Raw genomic sequence first — 19,859 nt, 5'->3', positions numbered from 1 at the left:
ACAAACAAGGTGCTGTGTTGGGAGCTCTGGGGGATATAATATGGAAGGCCTTAGTTTGTGGCCTAAACTAAAGAGACAACAGGGGAAGAGGAGGTACAGGAAGGCAAGATCAGAGCCCGGGGAATGGCTGCTGAGGGTCACTGATAGCTCCTCTTTCATCTTCACTCCCTGCTCCCATCTGAGCCCAGATCCTTTGCTTCTGCCACCTAAGGTGCTCGCTGAGCCACTTCTCCACTGTCCTCTCTACTGTTTTAGTTTAAGCTCTCCTTTTTTTTTTCTTTTTAAAAATTGCAGTAAAATAGACAAAAATTTACCATTTTAAGCATTTTCAAGTGTGAAAGCTCTTAACTGGACTACTGGAATATGTTTTTTTAAATAATTGAACTATCATACAAGCAAAAAGGAATGTGTAATGTAAAAGTACAGTTTAAAGAATATGACAAACACTTGGGGAAACACTTAGCTTAAGAAGTAGAACGTTGCCGGGCGCGATGGCTCACGCCTGTAATCCCAGCACTTTGGGAGGCTGAGGCAGGTGGATCATGAGGTCAGGAGATCGAGACCATCCTGGCTAACACGGTGAAACCCCGTCTTTACTAAAAATATGAAAAGTTAGCTCGGTGTGGTGGGGGGCACCTGTAGTCCAGCTACTGGGGAGGCTGAGGCAGGAGAATGGCATGAACCCAGGAGGTGGAGCTTGCAGTGAGCCGAGATGGCGCCACTGCACTCCAGCCTGGGTGACAGAGCCAAGACTCCATCTCAAAAAAAAAAAAAAAAAATAGAACGTTAAGCAAACTTTTGTACGTCCTCTGTGCCACTTTCCTGATGCTAGCCCCTTGCTTTCCCCTAGCGGATAGAATAACCTTTTCAGTCATCTCCCTGCCTCTAGCCTCTGTCCCCATGCCAGGCCTAGAGAGACAGGGCTAAAAGAAAAAATGTTGATAATTGCTCAGTGACTCTGCATGTGTCTTAGTCTGTTTTCTGTTGCTATAACAGAATACCTGAGACTGGGTGATTATATAAAGAATGGAGATTTGTTTTTGACAGTTCTGGAGGCTGGGAAGTCCAAGGTCAAGGTGTCAGCATCTGGTAAAGGGCCTTCTTGCTATGTCATCCCAAGGCAGAAGGTGAGAAGGTGAGGGAGAGTGAGAGAGAAAGCAGGAGAGAGCTGAACTCACTTTTATAACAAACCCACTCTCACAATAAAGAACTTCCTCCCAAGATAGAGACATTAATCCATTCACGAGAGCACAGCCCTCATGACCTAATCACCTCTTAAAGGTCCCACCCCTCAACACTGTTGCATTAGGGATTAAGTCTCCAACACATGAACTTTGGGGGGCATATTAAAGCCATAGCAGTGTGGTTTGGGGGATAGAGTGCAGAGTCTGGGGCACGGGGTCCAGGCCCTCTCCCAGTTTGGCCTGCCAGGTCTCTGCAGCTGCCCTGTCACCCCATGATACCTGCAGGCTGCAGCTGCACCCTTTGTCCTCTTCCCACCATGGCCGAGCAGTGCTGTCCCCTCTCTTGAGCCCTCCAGCCTACCATGCTGGGGACTTGTGTTGAGCTTTCCTGCACATTGCTCAGCCTGGATGGTTCCTGCACATCCACTTCCTCTGCAAGCATTGTTCGGTTTGAAGGGAAAGAGGAGGGAGAGGATGGGATAAGCCTGAAGGGGAAGGGACCCAAGTTAGTCTTTGAGGGGCCATGGATTTAGATTGGGAAGAGTTAACATCCCTCCTCATCGGTCCTCATTATGTCTTCTTAATGAAAGCTGCTCGTTTTCTTCTTGAGAGCAAACAACCCGATCTTATGACCATTTGTCTTGGTCACCTGGGCTACCCAAATTGAGTGAGAAGTCAGGAAGGAGCCGGTGGGTTCTTGGGGAGAGGCAGGTATCCTGGCGAGTTGCCGGTGCCTCCCTTGACTGCTTTTCCTGGAGCTCCGTGTGCCCTCATTCTTCTTGGCGTGGATGCATGTTTTTCTGATGATGAGTCAGCTGGGGTGGGGATGGCGCATTGTTTGAATGGATGTGCATTCACATTGCTGTGGGAGAACGTGGTGGGAGGTGCTGCGGGAGAACGTGGTGGGAGGTGCTCTGGTGAAGTGGCCCCACACGTGGCTGGGCTTTGTGGAGTTTTGACTCTGTCCTTCCCAATGTTTCTCCCCACAGTGGCTGCCTCTGGGTGATGATGGCCGCATGAGCACCCGCCATGGCCCACCGGAAGCGTGAGAACGCGGGGAGCGGCATGTTGGACCATAGGGTGAGACCGGGTCCTGTCCCCCACAGCCAGGAGCCCGAGAGTGAGGACATGGAGCTGCCCTTGGAGGGCTATGTGCCCGAGGGCCTGGAGCTGGCTGCCCTGCGGCCAGAGAGCCCCACGCCCGAGGAACAGGAGTGCCACAACCATAGCCCCGATGGGGACTCCAGTTCCGACTATGTGAACAACACCTCCGAGGAGGAGGACTATGACGAGGGCCTCCCTGAGGAGGAGGAGGGCATCACCTACTACATCCGCTACTGCCCCGAGGACGACAGCTACCTGGAGGGCATGGACTGCAATGGGGAGGAGTACCTGGCTCACGGCGCGCACCCCGTGGACACTGACGAGTGCCAGGAGGCGGTGGAGGAGTGGACGGACTCCGCGGGCCCACACCCCCATGGCCACGAGGCTGAAGGCAGCCAGGACTACCCGGATGGCCAACTGCCCATCCCGGAGGATGAGCCCTCCGTCCTTGAGGCCCACGACCAGGAAGAAGACGGTCACTACTGTCCCAGCAAAGAGGGCTACCAGGACTACTACCCCGAGGAGGCCAATGGGAACACGGGCGCCTCCCCCTACCGCCTGAGGCGCGGGGACGGGGACCTGGAGGACCAGGAGGAGGACATCGACCAGATAGTGGCAGAGATCAAGATGAGCCTGAGCATGACCAGCATCACCAGCGCCAGTGAGGCCAGCCCCGAGCATGGACCTGAGCTGGGGCCTGGGGACTCTGCAGGGGCCTGCCCACCCATCAAGGCCAGCTGCAGCCCCAGCAGGCACGAGGCGAGGCCCAAGTCACTGAACCTCCCTCCCGAGGCCAAGCACCCCGGAGACCCCCAGAGAGGCTTCAAGCCCAAGACCAGGACCCCAGAAGAGAGGCCAAAGTGGCTCCCAGAGCAGGTAGGACTCTGGCTGTCCCAGGGAAGGGAGCAGAGGGGCCCGAGAGCAGGGGACCTCAGGGTACAGGCCTCACAGATGCTGAAGTGAGGGAGTTGGGGGTGCTGGGTGCCTTACAGTTCTGATGGTGGCTGAGCTTGTCATTGGTCCAGTTGGGAGACGTGTTGTGTGGAAGCTCCAGCCACTCTTAAGCTCACCCCTGAGACTCGAGTGAAGCCGGTTGAGGGCTGAGTGGCGACTCGTGTCTCGCAGAAGACACCCCTCCTCCCACCCTAGAAGAGAGGTTGGATTTCGTGCCCGCTGCCCTGGGTCTGCTCATGGTGGGACAGTGTCTGGGAGAGCCCCTCCATCCTCAGGGGTGTACTCAGACCAGCAGGGCAGTGGCAGAGACGTGGGGGTGCTGGTGCTCACACACTGCTGTGGCCAGTGTTGGGTGGCCTGGTGCCTGGGGTGGGGGCCAGAGTGCATTTCACAGTGGACGCCTCTCTGAAAGCCCGGGGGCCTTGGCCTGGTGGGTAAATAGCTGTGAATAACTATTTGGAAAAGGATTTTTTGAAGGTTTGACAAAACCTCGGGGAAGAAACGCATGTTAATGAGGGCAGTGGATGTCAACATAACTGTATTTTAATTATAGCAAAGTCAGCGTGCATTCTAATAAACACATTTGAAAAGCTGAAAAAAAAAAAAAAAAAAAAAAAAACGAGCCTCACAGTGAATATATAAAGACGATGTGATTATTGGACCTGTGTGAAGTAACTTCTATTTGGCCAAGTATGTGGACTGCTGTCATATTTTTTAAAGCCTTAACTATTTAATATTTTTTTCTGAGAAGAGTTCATGAATTTGAGAGAGAGAGAGAGAGTATGTGTGTGCGTGTGTGTGTGTGTGTGTGTGTACTGAAAGCTTGGGTTTGGAATGGAAATCATATTGACCCTTGGATTTTCGGCACTTGTATTTTAATGTCTTGTGTTCCCTCTGAAGAACATTAAGTGTCAGTTGACTTCGCTTTGCAGGTGTTCCTGTCATTCATAGCAATTCCGTGTTTACAGGAGGCTGTGGGATGCATAGGAAGTCCCACAGTGTTAGTGGATGTTGGGGGAGTTCACCCCTAAGGCCAGGAGGCTCTGGACCCTGGGTCTAGGCTTTAGTCCAAAGCAGCTTAAAAGTGTTTCTTTGGTCTTTAGCAGGGCATGGGCTTGTCCCACAACAGTGGTGAAGGCACCTCAGAGATGGACGTGGGCTGTGCAGAGCACGTGACATGCTGCATCTTGTTGTGACAGATGGCATTGCTGGCCAAGTTCTTGTCAAAAAAAATCTTTAGAGCGTGGTGGGGAGTAAGCAAGACCTGATATTTTCTGGTTTTGTGCTTCATGCTAACCAGATGGTAATTGGGGTAAAAACACAGAGATCTTGGGGTTGGAGAGCTGGGAGGTACATGAGTGGGAATGATTGGATGGATGGGTGGTAGTAGCTGTTTAAAAGGGCAGGTGGAGGTGGGGGAAGTCCCCAGCCATTGTGGAGGATCAAGAGGAGGCCTGTTCTTCCCAGAAGAGGCATTGAATGGAAAAGTAGGTCGCTTCTCCCCCTAAGGAGAGTGTGTCCTTGAAGGAAATGCTCTTGTCTGAGACGCTGGAAAAGTTCATTTAAACTGGTTAATGATTGTATAGCTTTTGTTCTGTTTTGTTTTACCCTCCCTCCCTCCCTTCCTCCCTCCCTTCCCTCCTTCCTCTCTCTCTTTCTCTCTTCTCTTCTCTTTCATCAGTTCACAAATTAACTCTGTCAAGGGGAGCACCTGCCAGTTACAGAGTTCCAGGCTGACAAGGACCCTGGTGCCGGGGGTCCTGACTACTCTTTCTGAAACCTCTACCAGACCCGCTGCACGTGGGCAGGGTCTCCATGTCCTTAGATTTGAGTACCCCATTCCAGATGAGGACCTCTTTGAAAGCTGACCAGAAAGAGCCGTAGAACTCATCTTGAAAGCAAGATTTTTTATGAAAGATGTGCACTGGGAGATTTGGTGCTGCCTTGCTTGAAATCACAACGTGCTTTCCTAAGAGCAATCCCCTTACTCCCCTGTGGTCAGCCAGGCTGTGCCCGGAGCCAACAAAGGCCTGGCCTCAAACAGGTGCACAGGGTGCCGTGTGTCCTATGCCCACCTCTCTGTTCCCAGTGCTGTCCATATCGTGTCGTGATCCCTATGGTTGAGGCTGCAGTAAAAAAAAAAAAAAAAATCTGAGGGGAGACATTGGCAATATTGGTCACTTAGGTGCTGTAGACTCTTGCTTTCTAACCCTAACCCAGCAGCACTGGCATTACTGGGGAGCCCCGCCCCAAACTGCTGAAACTGAATCTGCATTTCCACAAGATGCTGCATTCCAGCTGTGATGCTGTAGGAGACTCACCTGGAGGAAATTGGGCAGCAACCCTCCCTTCTCTTCTACTCATTGTGCAGCTTGAAAAAGTGTGTCCTGGATACTTTTAAGAGGACCGAATAGCATTTAGTCATTGCATGAATGGCAACAGTAGAGTTAGAAAAAATGAGACGATGAAAAAATGTATTCTCCGTGGTCCCTGCTACCCTCACGGATGAGCTGTTTCATCCGTGCGCCTTTTCAGATCATAGCATTGAGCGTAAACGATGTACGTGGCTGTCATCATAACACAGATGTATTTTTGTCATACAGCTTTTAAAATCTGATGTTTGATAAATGTTTCTCCATGTCGCCATATACTTTTCGTGATTGTTTGTGGTGACCTTTCCACGATCCATTTGGGCGATGATGTGCCGTGTCACGTATTTCTCTTACGTCCTCTGCCACTAAGCGTGCAGATTGTGAATGGCATTTCCTCTTAGGTGTAAGGCTGCCACAGACCTCTTTGTACAAATCATGTTTTCCTTCTTCGGGTTTATTACCCGAGGAGAAATCCCCATGCCTTACGTCAGCGTTGACCATTTCCCCTCGATGACCTTGCCTACTTGTTTCCCTTCGTCTGTGGATGTTGGATGCATGCCCTGTATCTTTTGGGGTTTGGATGCATTTCCATCTCACAGAAGCACTCTCTACACTGTAGGTGTGACTTTCTGCTGCATATATCCTCTTCTTTAGTACACTTTCTTTTGAATTTCGGTTATATTATTTTCATCATCTCTGCAGCACTTTTAAGATGTTAATGACTCATCTGTGACCCCTCCACCTCCTTTGGGTACAGAGGGATTTAATTGAATGGTTCCTTCTTCCCAGTCTGGGTGGATGTGTTCACAGAGGATATTGCTGGTCGATATGAAAAATGAGTGCCAGCTGGGTGCAGTGGCTCACACCTGTAATCCCAGCACTTTGGGACGCCGAGGTGGGCAAATCACCTGAGGTCAGGAGTTCGAGACCAGCCTGGCCAACATGGTGAAACCCCGTCTCTGCTAAAAATACAAAAATTAGCTGGGCGTGGTGGTGTGCGCTAGTAATCCCAGCTACTCGGGAGGCTGAGGCAGGAGAAACGCTTGAGCTGGGTAGGTGGAAGCTGCAATGAGCCGAGATGGCGCCACTGCACTCTAGCCTTGGCGACACAGTAAGACTCCCCACTCCAAAAAAAAAAAAAAAGAAAAGAAAAATGAGTTGCTGTCTGTACTCAGAAGTAGGTTGTGTGGCCTTTGGAGCCCTCCCGAGCTGTAGGATGCCATGCATTTTGAAAACACTTCAGTTTGCAGGTAGCCCTACCACCTGTGCAACTCTGCTGAGACCAAGAGGTCTGCCCGGGGACTGGGATATGAAAGACACAAAAGCGATAGAATTTCTAAAATTGTAGGAAGACAGGATGGGGAACAGAGATCTACACATGAATAATTTTAGTAAAATAAAAAAAGTTTCTTTCAAAGCACTGCAAGTTTACTGAGGAAAATTTGGAAAATACAGGCAAAAAAGTCTTTTGCTATATGGCATTGTAGAATTCCCTTGTAGAGAGTTTTCAAATCAAAGAGACAAACCTAGGTCAGGATTTCCCAAAACAGGTTCTTAGAGGTATTCTGTAAACAAAGTACCACTTGATCCTTAATATTCATGGATTTCATATTTGCAACTTTGTTAACTTGTTAAAATTGATTTGTAACCCTGAATTCAATACTCATGGCACTTTCCCGGTCATTAGCGGAGGTACAGAGAAGGGAAGAATTTGAGTCACCCAACTCTCATGTTCCCAGCTGAGGTTGAACAAGGCTTTGCCTTCTTGTTTCAGCTGTCATACTGTAAACAGCTATTCTTTTCACAATCTATTTAGACTAAGTTCTTTGCATTTTTGTTGATGTGTGTGTGTGTGTGTGTGTGTGTGTTGGTGATAAAATGGCCCCCAAGTGTGGTGCTGAAGTCTAGTGATCCTCAGCACAGAATGGCTGCCATGTGCCTTACATGTGCTAGAGAAGCTTCCTTCTGGGCTGAGTGACAGTGCTGACTCATCTATGCTGCCACTCTGGGAGGTGCTAAAGTAACTTCTGTAGTGTATGATGAAGTTAAGGAAAAGATGGAGGAATGGCTAAATTTGCAGATTCATGGGACAATGCCCGATTTAAAAAAGCACAGTGGACAGGCAGAAAACCCAAGAACTTTACTGTCTTGTGATCTAGGGTCAGGGAAGTGTTAAACTCTTCTCAGCTAGTGTTTTGTGATAAAGAAATACTGCATATAATTAATTGTTTGTAAGAAATCTGTATTAAACAAGGTGTCTATAAACAGAAACACACATAAAACAAGGTTCTGTGTTGATTCATTGACAAAAATGTGTCCCGAGGCTCATAGGAACCTAACCCTGTATTGCCCCTAGGAGCAATGTATTCGGTATTCATCAACTCAGTGCTCAGGGCAGCTTTACAGAACATAACTATATGAATGAGAATTGGCTGTATTTGGTTGGCAAATGACTTTGGGAAACTTTGCTCTAAAGCTTTTCCCTTCTTGGAGGTTTCCTGATTTCTCACACACGAGCAGCATAAAGTCCCACATTCGCTGTAGCGGAGACACCAGCCGGTCTGGCCAGTGCTTCCCAAACACGGTGGATCAGCAAGCCCTTTTCCCTCCAGGCAGGGCCTATGGGAGAATACAGACCCAAGCTTTACACCCTGGGGAGTAGAGGACCCCAGGACCCATGAACTCCCAAGACCTCTCCGTGTGTGCTTCAGTTCCAGGGTGATTCAGCAACCCCAAATGGTGACGATGGAAAGGTTGTTGCTGTGTGATTATCAGGACCCTTGGCTTCTGCAGATTTAACATTTCTTATTTTGTGGTTTGTGTAAAGTCCCTGGGTGCTGGTGGAGGTGGCAGCGGTGTTGGTGGTGACTGCCGGCACCATGTTAGGGGTGTTAGGAATATGATCTCAGTAAATCCTAGAGCAACCCAGAGAGATGGAGCTCGGTTTGTCCCGTGCTGCAGATGGCACAGTTAAGTAGCTCCCCTGTGAATAGAATGTGTTATGCCAAAACGCATGCCTCTAAACACTGCTTAACACAGCCCTTGAAGAACCTGAGAAGAGAAAGCGTCCAGTTCTGTGCAGTCCACATTCGAGCCTGCCCGCTGGAGAGTGAGTCAGCGTGGGGGAGCTGTGCAGTGTTCCTCCTGGAGAGTGATGGTCTCTTCTCCTCTGTTGTCTGTGTCCTTGCTGTTGAGAGGCTTGGCATGCCCTGTTGTTCTCAGTGAGTGGGATATGGTGTCAGTGAGGTGACCAATAGATATAGAAGCCTCCAGTCTGTAAAATGTCCCTGTCTCAGTGCTAACACGTCCTGAGTTCACCAGAGCTCAGGCCACAGATCAAACAAATCAAGTAAAGATTGTTCATTGTGACATGTTTCTTAATTTTTTTTTAACTTTGTTGACATAAAGTATTGATTTTTTTTTAAAACATGCAGTGATTAAGGAATACATGAGTTGGGTCCAGCCAGGCTCGTATTGAGTGACCTGATGGAATTAGTATTTCTACACCTACCCGTGTGGCCCTCTACTATCAGGCAGTGAAGCGTGAGTGGAGGGAGGAGCCCAGCTGGGCACCAGTGCCTGGCTCAGTCTCACAGCTTCAGGGATGAGCATGTGGACCTGGTGCATCCTTGGCACCTTCCCTTGAAGAGAGTAGTTTGTTGATCATTGCTTTTCCTGGGGCGACTCACCCGCACTCCTGGGGGGCACCGTAAGAGCCTGTTTGTCCAGCACCAAAGATCCTAGTTCTGTGGGTCCGTGGGGTGGCCCTGGATGGCATGTTCTCTGGATGCCTCTGGGTGGCCAGTGGAACATACGGGTTTGGCAAGGGCTGGACGGATTGTTTTGGAGCCCCCATCACACCTGTTACCTTGTGACATCTATCAGGAGATACTCTGAAAAGGTCAGCCCTGCCTGAAATTCTCCCTGTAGAGACTTGCTCCTTGGGACCTTGGAGATTTCTGGAGCTGCAGGCATTCCTTGTCCAGGACCTCCATGGCTATTGAGTTGAGGTGTTTGATTTAGTTAACAAGTGTAGAATAGTTCCACCCCTTGGAATGGCAAACCAAATACGCGTTTTGATTATTTGGGGTTTTCATGATTTCTGTTTATCCCTGGCTCAGCTGGTGCTTTCTAGAAAGAGCCTTCTGACAACAGAAAAAAGAAGAAAAATCAATACGTCAGCTTAATACAACAGTTAAAGCGAAGCGTGATAGCAGGCCCCAAGGTTGCATCGAACACAGAATTGTGCATCATTGCTCATTGTAGAGATGCTGTGGCCGTGACTTGGCATTCAGTAGAGCCTTGCTTTTTGAAGAACCTTCTGAGAGTGTGATAGGAGTCTGGTGCTAAGGGAGAGAAGGTGCTAAAAGTGCAGATAACTGGGTGTGTCCCCTAGGGAGGCAGTGGCCCCATGTGTGTTCTGAGCCGGAGCCTCACACACATGCCCTGCTAGGCAGCATATGAAGTGAGTGTCAGTCTCTGCTTTACAGAAGACAGCTGAGACAGGAGTGGTACCCCGGCTCCCCCCGCTCCATCAGCATGCAGTGGGGCAGCAGGTGTGCAGATGGGGTGGTCCTGCACAGAGGGGCTTTGGGGCTTGCACTGCGCCCAGGAGGGAGGGGCCTGGGGTCTGTCTAAACCTGGCCCACAGTAGGATGGGACTTGGGAAAGAGCCTGTAAGAGCCTGTAGGTGGTGCTGAGGGCAGGGGCTTATGGAGGGCATTGGGGCATGGCCCGCCTGGGCAGGGGAAGGTACTCTCCAGCCTCCTAGGCCTCAGTGGAGTACAGTTGGCTCCCTCCTTTCTGCAGCCGTGCCCCAGATTCTATAGTGCCCCTTGCTTTACCCACCCATGGCGTCAGGCACACAGGGAGGCTGCACAGGAGGGTTCTTGGGGTGCTCCTGTGTCCCCTGTCATCTGTACTGAACTGCTTCCCACGCACCTCTGCTCCCAGCACTGTGACAGGGTGGACACCGCACCTCCTGCTACTGATTCCCAGGATTGCCTTGAAAAATAAAATCCCACAGGGTGCATTGACGCTTCAACCCTGGCTGGTTCCGCGTGAGCTTCTGAACTTGATGTCTCAGGGCCCATTTGCTGAGTGAGCACAGCTGCCTTCTTGGATTTGTATGAAGCCTTTTGATGACGTGTCACCATGGGTGGCTGTTATTATCAGGGAGCAGTTTATCAGGAATCTGGGATTGCTTAGAGTCCTTTTAAAATCTAGGTGAAGCTGGGGTTTCTAAAACATTCTTCTAAAACACTGTTGGGGCAGAGCACGTAAAGCTCTCCCACTAATGGTGATTTAAAAAGTACCTCCCCCTTCAACACACCCCAGTCCTCAGGGAGAGAGCAGAGTGCAGTGGTTAGGAATGCTGGAGCCACTGTCCGGAAGCCGGCATCCCACCCAGCTGCAGCAGCTCGGGGCCCAGGAACATTCTGGACAGGCCACCTGTGCCAGCAGCCCCCCGTCTCCTGGGGCTGTGGGGAGGGGAGTTGGTCTGGGGCAGTGTCCGTATGGATGGTGCGGGGCATGGAGTGCTTGCACAGATGATGATGATGATGAGTTTTCAGTCCATGGGAAGCTCATCGGGTCTGGGGGAGGTGGGTGGGCAAGGCCCTGCACCCAGTTTGGGTACAGGCCCTGCTGGGCAGGGGTGGAGACACTAGTGGACCTGTCCTAGGGAGTGACACAAAGGAGGTGGTGAGCCCCGCTTGTGAGACAGGACGAGAGGAAGACCAGGACTGGCCAGGGCCGCACTGGAGCTGTTGGTCAGTGCGAGGTCAGGTTAAGGCCTCCCAAGGTGCCCCCACGCTGTCCCCCCTGCAGGGCCCTCCTGAGTGTGGCTTGTGTCGTGCTGGGGGAGTTCTCGCATGCCTCTTTCTACTCCAGAGTCACTGATTTGGGGGATGGGGCAACAGCTGCACAGCCCCCAGGGCTGCCCTGAGTTTCTCACACTCAATATCAAATAGGAAGTCAGCTGAGAAGCCCACACACCTCTTCTTCCAGGCAGACCAGCTGGGCCTGGAAGACTCCAAATGATAGCCAAGCCTCTCTTAACCTTGGTCACCTTTTTTCCAGTTTCCACCCCAAATTCACACTCTTCAAAGCCAGCTCCCCCTGCTGGGCCGCTCCTGATGTGGGGGGCTGGCCCTCCCTGCATCCCTCCCGCATGGTCCATGCAAATTGGCACCTGCCATGTGGTAGGCACTGGGGCTGCAAAGGTGAAAGTGGCATTATCCTGCATTTGAAACTTATTCTAGAGGGAGATGAACATGTGAGACGCTCCCTGCCCCCATCCAGGTGTGGCTAGGCTCGAGACAGTTCCAGGCAGGCTTCTGGGACAGGCTGCAGAGTTAGGGACGGGTGGAGAGGCTCTGGGACTTTTGAGGGGGGCTTTGGGAATTCAGCCGGCAAGGTGGGGATGAACAAGGATGGTGGAACATGCAAGGTGTGTGGTGTCCTCGGCATGGAGGGAGCTGGGATTGTGATATGGCTTTGAGCCCTGAAACAGGACAAGGGGAAGGTGAAGGACATGGGTTGGGGGATAGTGATGAGAGAGGGACAGAAGGTTCCACTGGGGGCGTGGAGGGGAGCCAGAAGAGAACTGGGGAGCTGAGGGGAGGGACGTTAGGAAGGCCGGATGTAGCAGGGCAGTTAGGAGAGACCCTGCCTGGGGAAGAAAGCACCCGTTGGCAGTGGCCGCCTGTTGGCGGGGTCCCCTGAGCCTGAGCAGCTCTGATGGATTGGGAAGGCAGAGGCATGGGAGGGGTAGATGGAGAGTGTCTGTAGGGACTTGCATGGAGGGCCTGAGGAGGTGCCAGCAGGCTGAGGTGCTCATAGTGTGTGTGTGTGTGTGTGTGTGTGTGTGTGTGTGTGTGTGTGTGTGTGTGTTTATGTGAGATATTAACTTGAATTACACTCATCTGCCACTGGGGTGTCTAGGGCAGACTGTGGGAAGTGAGAGCGTTGGGTACAGGACCCAGACTGTCTGCGTGCATCTGCTTCTCAAGGCCCCATGCCTCCCATTCTTGGGCCTCCGTGGCACCTGGTGTCATGCCTCTCTTGCACCAGAGGCTTGAGAGACACCCAGCTGGTGAAATCGGTTAGTCCATGACGTTCCTTAGGAAGTGCAGGGCTCGGTGCAAGAAGTTATAGAAATATCTGTTTAGGAAGAAAGATCGCATGGCTGAGCGTGCTGAGATGCATAATGTCACCCGTGGTATGCTTGCCCAAGATGTCACAGCGTGGCGATGGCAGACGTGGGAATTTTACCCCAAAGCATTCAGATCACAACCAATGCTAGTCAGTGACTATGAAAAGACTTGGGACTATGGTAATAGGGGGCTGACCAAGAATAACTCCTAATCCTATGTCAGATAATACCATGGGCAGCTCAGGAAAACTAGGCACAACTCAGACATGTGCAGAAAGGAGATGTGGAACGGAATGGAGCCCCTGGGCTGATAGAGGCCTCCAGGACCTGCCACACCCATGTCTACCCCCAGTTCCCCAGTCAGCCTTCACAGAAGAGAAGTTGATCTTTCTCCAGCTGAGACCGAGCCAAGGCCCAAACTGTTGGAGCTGAAGGATGTTTGGGCTAGGCTCACAGAAGCTGTTCCACTCCTCCAGTGTCAACAGCTACCCGTGCTCCAGGCCTCTGTCTGGTCCTGGTCCTTTTAAGAGACACTGGGTGCTGACTGACTGCTGAGCCTGCCCCACCGGTGGCCCGCCTGGTCTGCTGTGGGTGCAGCCAGGCTGTGCAGGGAGCCCGAGGTGGACTTCAGGTGGGGAGATGCTGCTCCCCAAGAGCTGCTTGGGTGGTCAGGGTGGAGGCTGTTGCCATGTGTGGCGGCATCACTCCTTCACGCTCTTGTCTCGTCAGCCCCTGTCCTTCAGCCCATGTGCTTGCAGGTGGCCTGTGATTTTGCCTCTGGAGATTGCCCCCTCTGATTCATTCACTGGGCCCCAGTTATGTGAAAGATAGCATGTTCGTTCATTCATTCATTCATTCATTAGGCCCCAGTTATGTGAAAGATAGCATGTTCGTTCATTCATTTGTTCATTCACTGGGCCCCAGTTATGTGAAAGATAGCATGTTCGTTCATTCATTCGTTCATTCATTGGGCCCCACTTTTAGAAATACTTGCATTCATCTTCAGGAGAGGGAGGTCATCCGGCCATTCCCCAGCCGTCAAAACCCACTCCACAGGCAAAGCAATGGCGGGTCAGGGCTCCTCTTGCTTCATTGTGGCCTTGTATTTGCTCTTCTGAGCCACAAGCATAGCGATAAAGTACAAAAGAAAAGGATTTCACATGCAGTAGAATGTTATTCACCCTGAAAAAGGAAGAAAATTGTGACACAGGCTACAGTATGGACAAACCTTGAAGACATCCTGCTAAGTGCAATGAGCCAGTCACAAAAGGACAAGTACTGTGTGATTCCACTTCTCTGAGACACCCACAGTAGTCAGAGTCACAGAAACAGGAAGTAGAATGGCGGTGGTCAGGGCTGGAGAGAGCAGGGAGTGGGGAGCTGGTGTTTAATGCGTGCAGAGGTTCAGTTGTGAAGATGGAAACATTCTGGAGGTGATCCGGTGGTGGTGGTCGCTCAACAGTGTCAGTGTAGTTAATGCCACTGAATTGTACACTTAAAAATGATTAAGATGGTAAATTGTATTTTATGTATACTTACCACAGTAAAAGAAATAAAGAGAGGAAGAGGTTTTTCGATGAATAACTGGTTTGAGCCAATTTGGATCCTCTAAAACCAAGTTGAGCCAGTCTGAACCCATGTAACCATTATCACACCGTGTTAGGCTGTTCTTGCACCGCTTTAAAGAAATACCTGAGGCTGGGTAATTTATAAGAAAAGAGGTTTAATTGGCTCACAGTTCTGCAGGCTATACAGGAAGCAAAATACTAACATCTGCTTCTGGGGAGCCCTCTGGAAGCTTTCAATCATGGAGGAAGACAAAGCAGGACCCAGCACTTCACATGGTGAGAATGGGAGCAAGAGAGAGAATAGGGGTTGGAGGGGGAAGTGCCACACACTTTTAAACGACCAGATCTCTTGTGCACTCAAAGCAAAACCTCACTTACTACCAAGGGGATGGCCCACTTGCATGAAAGATTTGCCCCATGATCCACACACCTCCTACCAGGCCCCACTTCCAGCATTGGGGATTGCATTTCAGTATGAGATTTGGGTGGGGACAAGTATCCAAACTGTATCACCCACAAAGAAGCAAAAACATTTTGGGTCAATCAGAACTGTTTGGATGTAGCCACAGTAGGGATGAGCTGTGATTACACCCATTCAGGCCTGTGTGGTCATGGGGCGGTGGGTCGGCACGTCCCTGGGAGGTTTCAGGAGGACATTCAAGGCCAAAATGAGCCCTGAGTAAATAATACAGCCACATCCTGAGCGGGAGGTGGGGAGCCTCCCCTTCTCTCCTAGGTCTTGTGTGGGTCATGACCCCACCTTGGCAGGCGTGGAAGGAACATGGATCCTACAGGCTATGGCTTATAGTAAAGTGGTGGTGGTCATGCCTTGTGTCATTAAAATAAACATATATCATTAAATCCACCATTAAATAACAGCTATTTCTGCTATCCTCTTGCCTTTTCCACAAGTTTCAATATCCCAGATATTCTGTGTATATTCATGAAAGTAGACAGGTAGATTTAGTGAAGTTAACTGGATCATTGGTATCTTCTTTCTACATCATCTGGTGAAACTTGTTTTTCACATTATGAGTTGTAGGACTTTGTTTTAATGTCTGCAGCCTGAGGCAGTTCCGTTGAGACTAAGTTTTTTTCTTATTAGGACTAATCTTATTGACTGGAACTGTGGACTCCTCATATTAGGAGAACAGAGATGTGGCCTACATAAATTAGTGGAAATTAAATACTGTAGAAAATGCCCTCTGGAAACCAAAGTCTAATATTGACTTACTATTGGTCATTTAATTTCCTTTTGGCTTGGGCACCGTCGTTACATTCATTTTTCAGATGTCAAGCTAGTTTTCTCAGAACGTATGCAGGGCTCGAGGCCAAGTGTGGAGGCCACAGGGGAGGTCACAGGTCAAGCCTCCTGGGAGAACTGTAGGCTTGAGCCACGGATAAAGCCACGTGATTGATGTTTAGCCCCAGTGGGTTGCTGTAATTAAACTATGCACACAGGGCTTCTTGCTTTTAAGTTAGCAGGATGGAAAAAATTGCAGATGTTTGCAGCAAACGTGTAGAACCAGTGGCAGAAGCAGCCATGCTGGCACCTAAGCAATGGTATTAGAAAGGGTTGATGAAGATTTTCTCATTTGAGAATTGAATAAAACCCAATGGAATTCTCCCTAGTTCTGCAGCACTGGGGGGTGACTCTCCCCGGGCCAGTCTCAGCCCTGCAGAAAGGGGCACTGTCTGCTCAGCTCAGTCAGTACAGGGTCTACTGCAGTGGAGTCCCAGGGGCATCACAGCCCCCTTGTGGGGGAAGGATGGGCGGAGCTCCCACCTTCCCCACAGACGGACCCAGCACGGCACCTGGTATGTGAGGCCAGTGACCAGGAGAAGGGGGTGTCAGTGGTTGATGGACAGCTGCCTCTGCTACCTGGATGACTCACCCCCTCCCTTGGACCATCTCCCGCTCTGCCTGGGTGTCAGTCACTGGAGGGTTAGCTCAGTACAAGCTGGTGGGTGACCTCCCTAGAGCTTGGGTGAAGGTGCTCTCATAGGGCATATGTTTGACACCCTTAGAGGACTCTCCTTGCTCTTGCTTCTCCCATTATTTTTAAACTGTAGTAATACACACGGAACACAGAGTTTACCATTTTAAAGTGCACAGTTCGGTGGCATTTAGTACAATGTTGTGCAACCACCTCTGCTGTTTAGTTTCAGAACATTTTCACTGCCCCCAGAGGAGACCCTGTACTTACTAAGCAGTCACTCCCATTCTTCCCTCACCCCCCAACCCCCCCACAATGAAAAATCTGTTTTCTCTCATTTGGATTTGCATATTCTGGATAATCTGTAAAGATGGAATCAGACAACATGTGCCCTTTAGTGTCCGGCTTATTTCACCAGCATAATGTTTTCAGGGTTCATCCCTGTTGTAGTATGTTCATTTTTGTGGCTGAGTGATGTTCCGCTGAATGGCTATTTTACATTTTATTCATCCACTCATCCATTGATGGACATTTGAGTTGTTTCTGCCATATGATTAATGTGAACAGTGCCACTGTGAGCGTAGATGTACAAGCTTGTGTGTAGACATTTGCTGTCAGCTCTTTTGGGTGTATTTCTAGGAGTGGAATTCCTGGGTCATGTGGTCATTCAGTGTTTACCGTTTTTAGGAACCGCAGGTGTTTTCCACAGTGACAGAACATGTTACATTTTCACCAGCAATGCGTGAGGGTTCTGATTACTTTCAAAGGAAAAAAATTAAGCAGGCCTGTTGCTTAATGGTTTAAGTGCTGACTGAGACCTTGATAGTTTGGTCTCTGGCCTCACTGCTTCAGCTCCTCTGGCCTGATCTCCCAGGGCCTGCTTCTGTTCATGTGTGTGTCTGTTTATACCCTGGCTCATTCTGTGGAGGGTCTGAGGCTGGCAGGATCACTGGGTTCTGTCTCCACATTGGAAGGTGAGCTGTCCCAGGTCAGGGTCTTTGTTGTATGCGTCGTCCTGTCCTCAGCAAGAGCTGCCCTGTGCCGTACGGGACATACAACAGGCACCTGTTCAGGCCTGGCCATGTGGGCCTACCTTTGGACGGTACTTGACAAAGCCTCAAAATGCAGTGACAAATTTAGACAAATATGATTCTGCTCTGAAATGCTGCACTGGACACAGCCATCCACTGCCTGCCCTTTACAGGGCTCTGTGAAGAGACAGTGAACGATGAAGTGGAGGACGTGTGCGGGTCGCCCCAGTGGTCAGTGATGGAGGAGAGATTTCAGCAGACCAAGCACGGGGAATAAAGCCAGGCCAGAGTGTGCTGTCAGCCTGTCTGCCCCCTAGAGCTGATGGACTCAGCAAATAACAGTATAGGGTGCCCAGTTACATTTGAATTTAGATGTGTATAGAATTTTGGTTTTTCGGGGTGGTACAACATTATGTAATAACACTGAACTGGACACTCAAAAATGGTTAAGATAGTATATTTTATTGTATGTGTATTTTACCATAATAAGCAATTGAAAAAATAAGTTGTATTTCTGGTAGATAGTGAATTATTGTTTAGTATAAATATGTTCCATGAAATGTCTGGATACTGGGTTGTAGGAGGGACTGTCCCCTTCCTCCTCCCATTCACAGGCCTGCCTAGAGATGTTTAAGTACAGACTGACTGGCTGGTTTTCCCAATGTGTCTTGTGGTGATACTTTTAAGCCACAGATCTGCTTTGAAAAGATATGATCTCCCCCAGGGGAGTAACTATTATAAGAATAAATACTCTATCGAAGCTTCCATTCTCCTCAAGATAAACATCACAGGAGTGACCTGAATTGTAAAGAGGAGTGGAAGGAAAAGAACAATACGGTAATGTTTTCTGAGCCACGCAGATGTCAGGACAGATCCAAGGGCTTCTGAAAGACGACGTCCGTGCCGCCGAGTGAGACCTTCTATCCGACCAGGGGGTCACGCTGTCACCGGTCCTGCTTGGAGCTCTGGTGCTGTAGCGGGTCTCGGCTGCCCCTCCTGAGCTGGGGGGAGGAAGAAGTCCCTGTTGAAATATCAGATGAGTAGGGATGATGGCCTCTTTTGAAAACAGGAATCATGAAGCGATTCCCAGAGAAGACTGTCATCTAATGGAGTCATTCATCCGCCCAGGACTTCTCTGTCACAGGGTCTTGTTTGGGGAGAATTTTCACAGGCCACTGGGGATGGCTGTGGCTAGCCTGGCTTTCTGCTGATGCCCTCTGTCCCTGACCTCAGCGTCTGACATGCCTGTCATTCCAGAGAGTGCTTGGAAGCATTCTGCCTTTGTTGCAGATGGCCTGAGCGGAGTGGGTGTGCACTGGTTTCATGTTGTTTCATCCAAAGCAATGTGGTTATATTGCTGTATTTTCAGTTCCACCAAGCAGACAAAATCAGAATTGACACTTTTAAAAATCCAAGCTTTAGTTTCACCAACTGGAGCCAAGGTGTTTATTAGAAAGATTTATTGGCATTAGTGTATTTTTATTACAAGCATTTATCTCTGCCCTGAACAGTTGTCCCTGGGTTGCATGTGCTGTGAAGAGTCTGTCCCACACCACACGTTAATTTTCTGTCCTCAGAGCTCCGGGGACACATGCTGATTCTCATGCTGTGCCACCGCTTTCTCCGAGTGGATGGCTGATGTGGGTTTCAGGCTCCACTACAGTTACTCAGCGAGGGATGGGACCCCGTGTCCCCTGTTGGCTGTGGGGAGTTGAGGTGGCCCTGGCTGGCATCTTGTTTTGAGGGGTGACTGTCTGCTGTACTTTGGGGAGGGCATGACAGGATTTAAATAGCATCTTTATCTAGGATGTCTGGAGCCCCAAATCCATGTGGGCCTCCAACTGTGTGAATTTCAGATGCTGCCAGGCCCCCAACCCCGCCAGCCCCGAGATGGAAATTAGAGCACCAGATGGGCCGTCCCAAGGAGAAGCATCACAAGCCCACCCTCCTGCCTCTTTGGGAAGTCACCCTGGCTGTTTACTGTGAGATGTGGTTGTCATGGTGATGAGTGGACACCTGCTTGGGAGGGAGTTAGAGGAAACTCTGATGTGGGGGAAAGGGTCACCCGTAGAGACAAGCTTGTGTTGCCCGTGGACACCCCATACTATGGCCCCCGCACTGGGGAGTCCTGTGGGTAGGGCATGGGGGTGTGGGCATCAGTCTGCGTCCCCAGCCAAGCCTTGAGCCCTGTCTTGAAGTTGCACAAAGGTACAGTGGCTGGCCCAGCCCTAACCCATGGCAGATGCAGCCCCTGTTGTGTCCCCCAACCCCTGACTTATCTGGCTGCCTGATGAGAGTCTGTCGCCCTATGTCTGTGGCACTCCCTCTGCCTGACAAATTAAATCCCACCCAGCTCGCAGAACGGATGTTGTTAACCTGATTTCATTTGCTGATTGGCTGGTTGATTTCTTTGGGGTTTTCTTGGAGATGACCGTCACCTGTCCAGCAACTAGTAAGGCAGGGAAGGGCTTCAGGAAACCAAGTCCATGCAGAAGGGCACCGTGTTGGGTAAAATACCAACGTGTGCTATGTGCACCTTGAAATAGCAGAGTG

General features: G+C 50.2%; 1 protein-coding gene across 11 annotated transcripts in view; it reads left to right on the top strand.

Annotated features, from left to right (window-relative positions):
* Positions 1–19,859, top strand: part of APBA2 (amyloid beta precursor protein binding family A member 2) — a 240,109-nt gene that overhangs the window by 169,049 nt on the left and 51,201 nt on the right. For all 11 annotated transcript variants that reach the window (XM_065547670.1, XM_065547676.1, XM_065547669.1 and 8 more), the window contains one exon: positions 2,174–3,164. In XM_065547670.1, coding sequence (XP_065403742.1) covers positions 2,214–3,164 — 951 coding nt within the window. In that variant the 5' untranslated portion in view covers positions 2,174–2,213. The remainder of the gene's footprint in view (positions 1–2,173; positions 3,165–19,859) is intronic.

Source organism: Macaca fascicularis, chromosome 7 (assembly GCF_037993035.2).
Source record: "Macaca fascicularis isolate 582-1 chromosome 7, T2T-MFA8v1.1".
Taxonomy (NCBI): Eukaryota; Metazoa; Chordata; class Mammalia; order Primates; family Cercopithecidae; genus Macaca; species Macaca fascicularis.
This window is presented reverse-complemented; position numbering and strand designations above follow the sequence as displayed.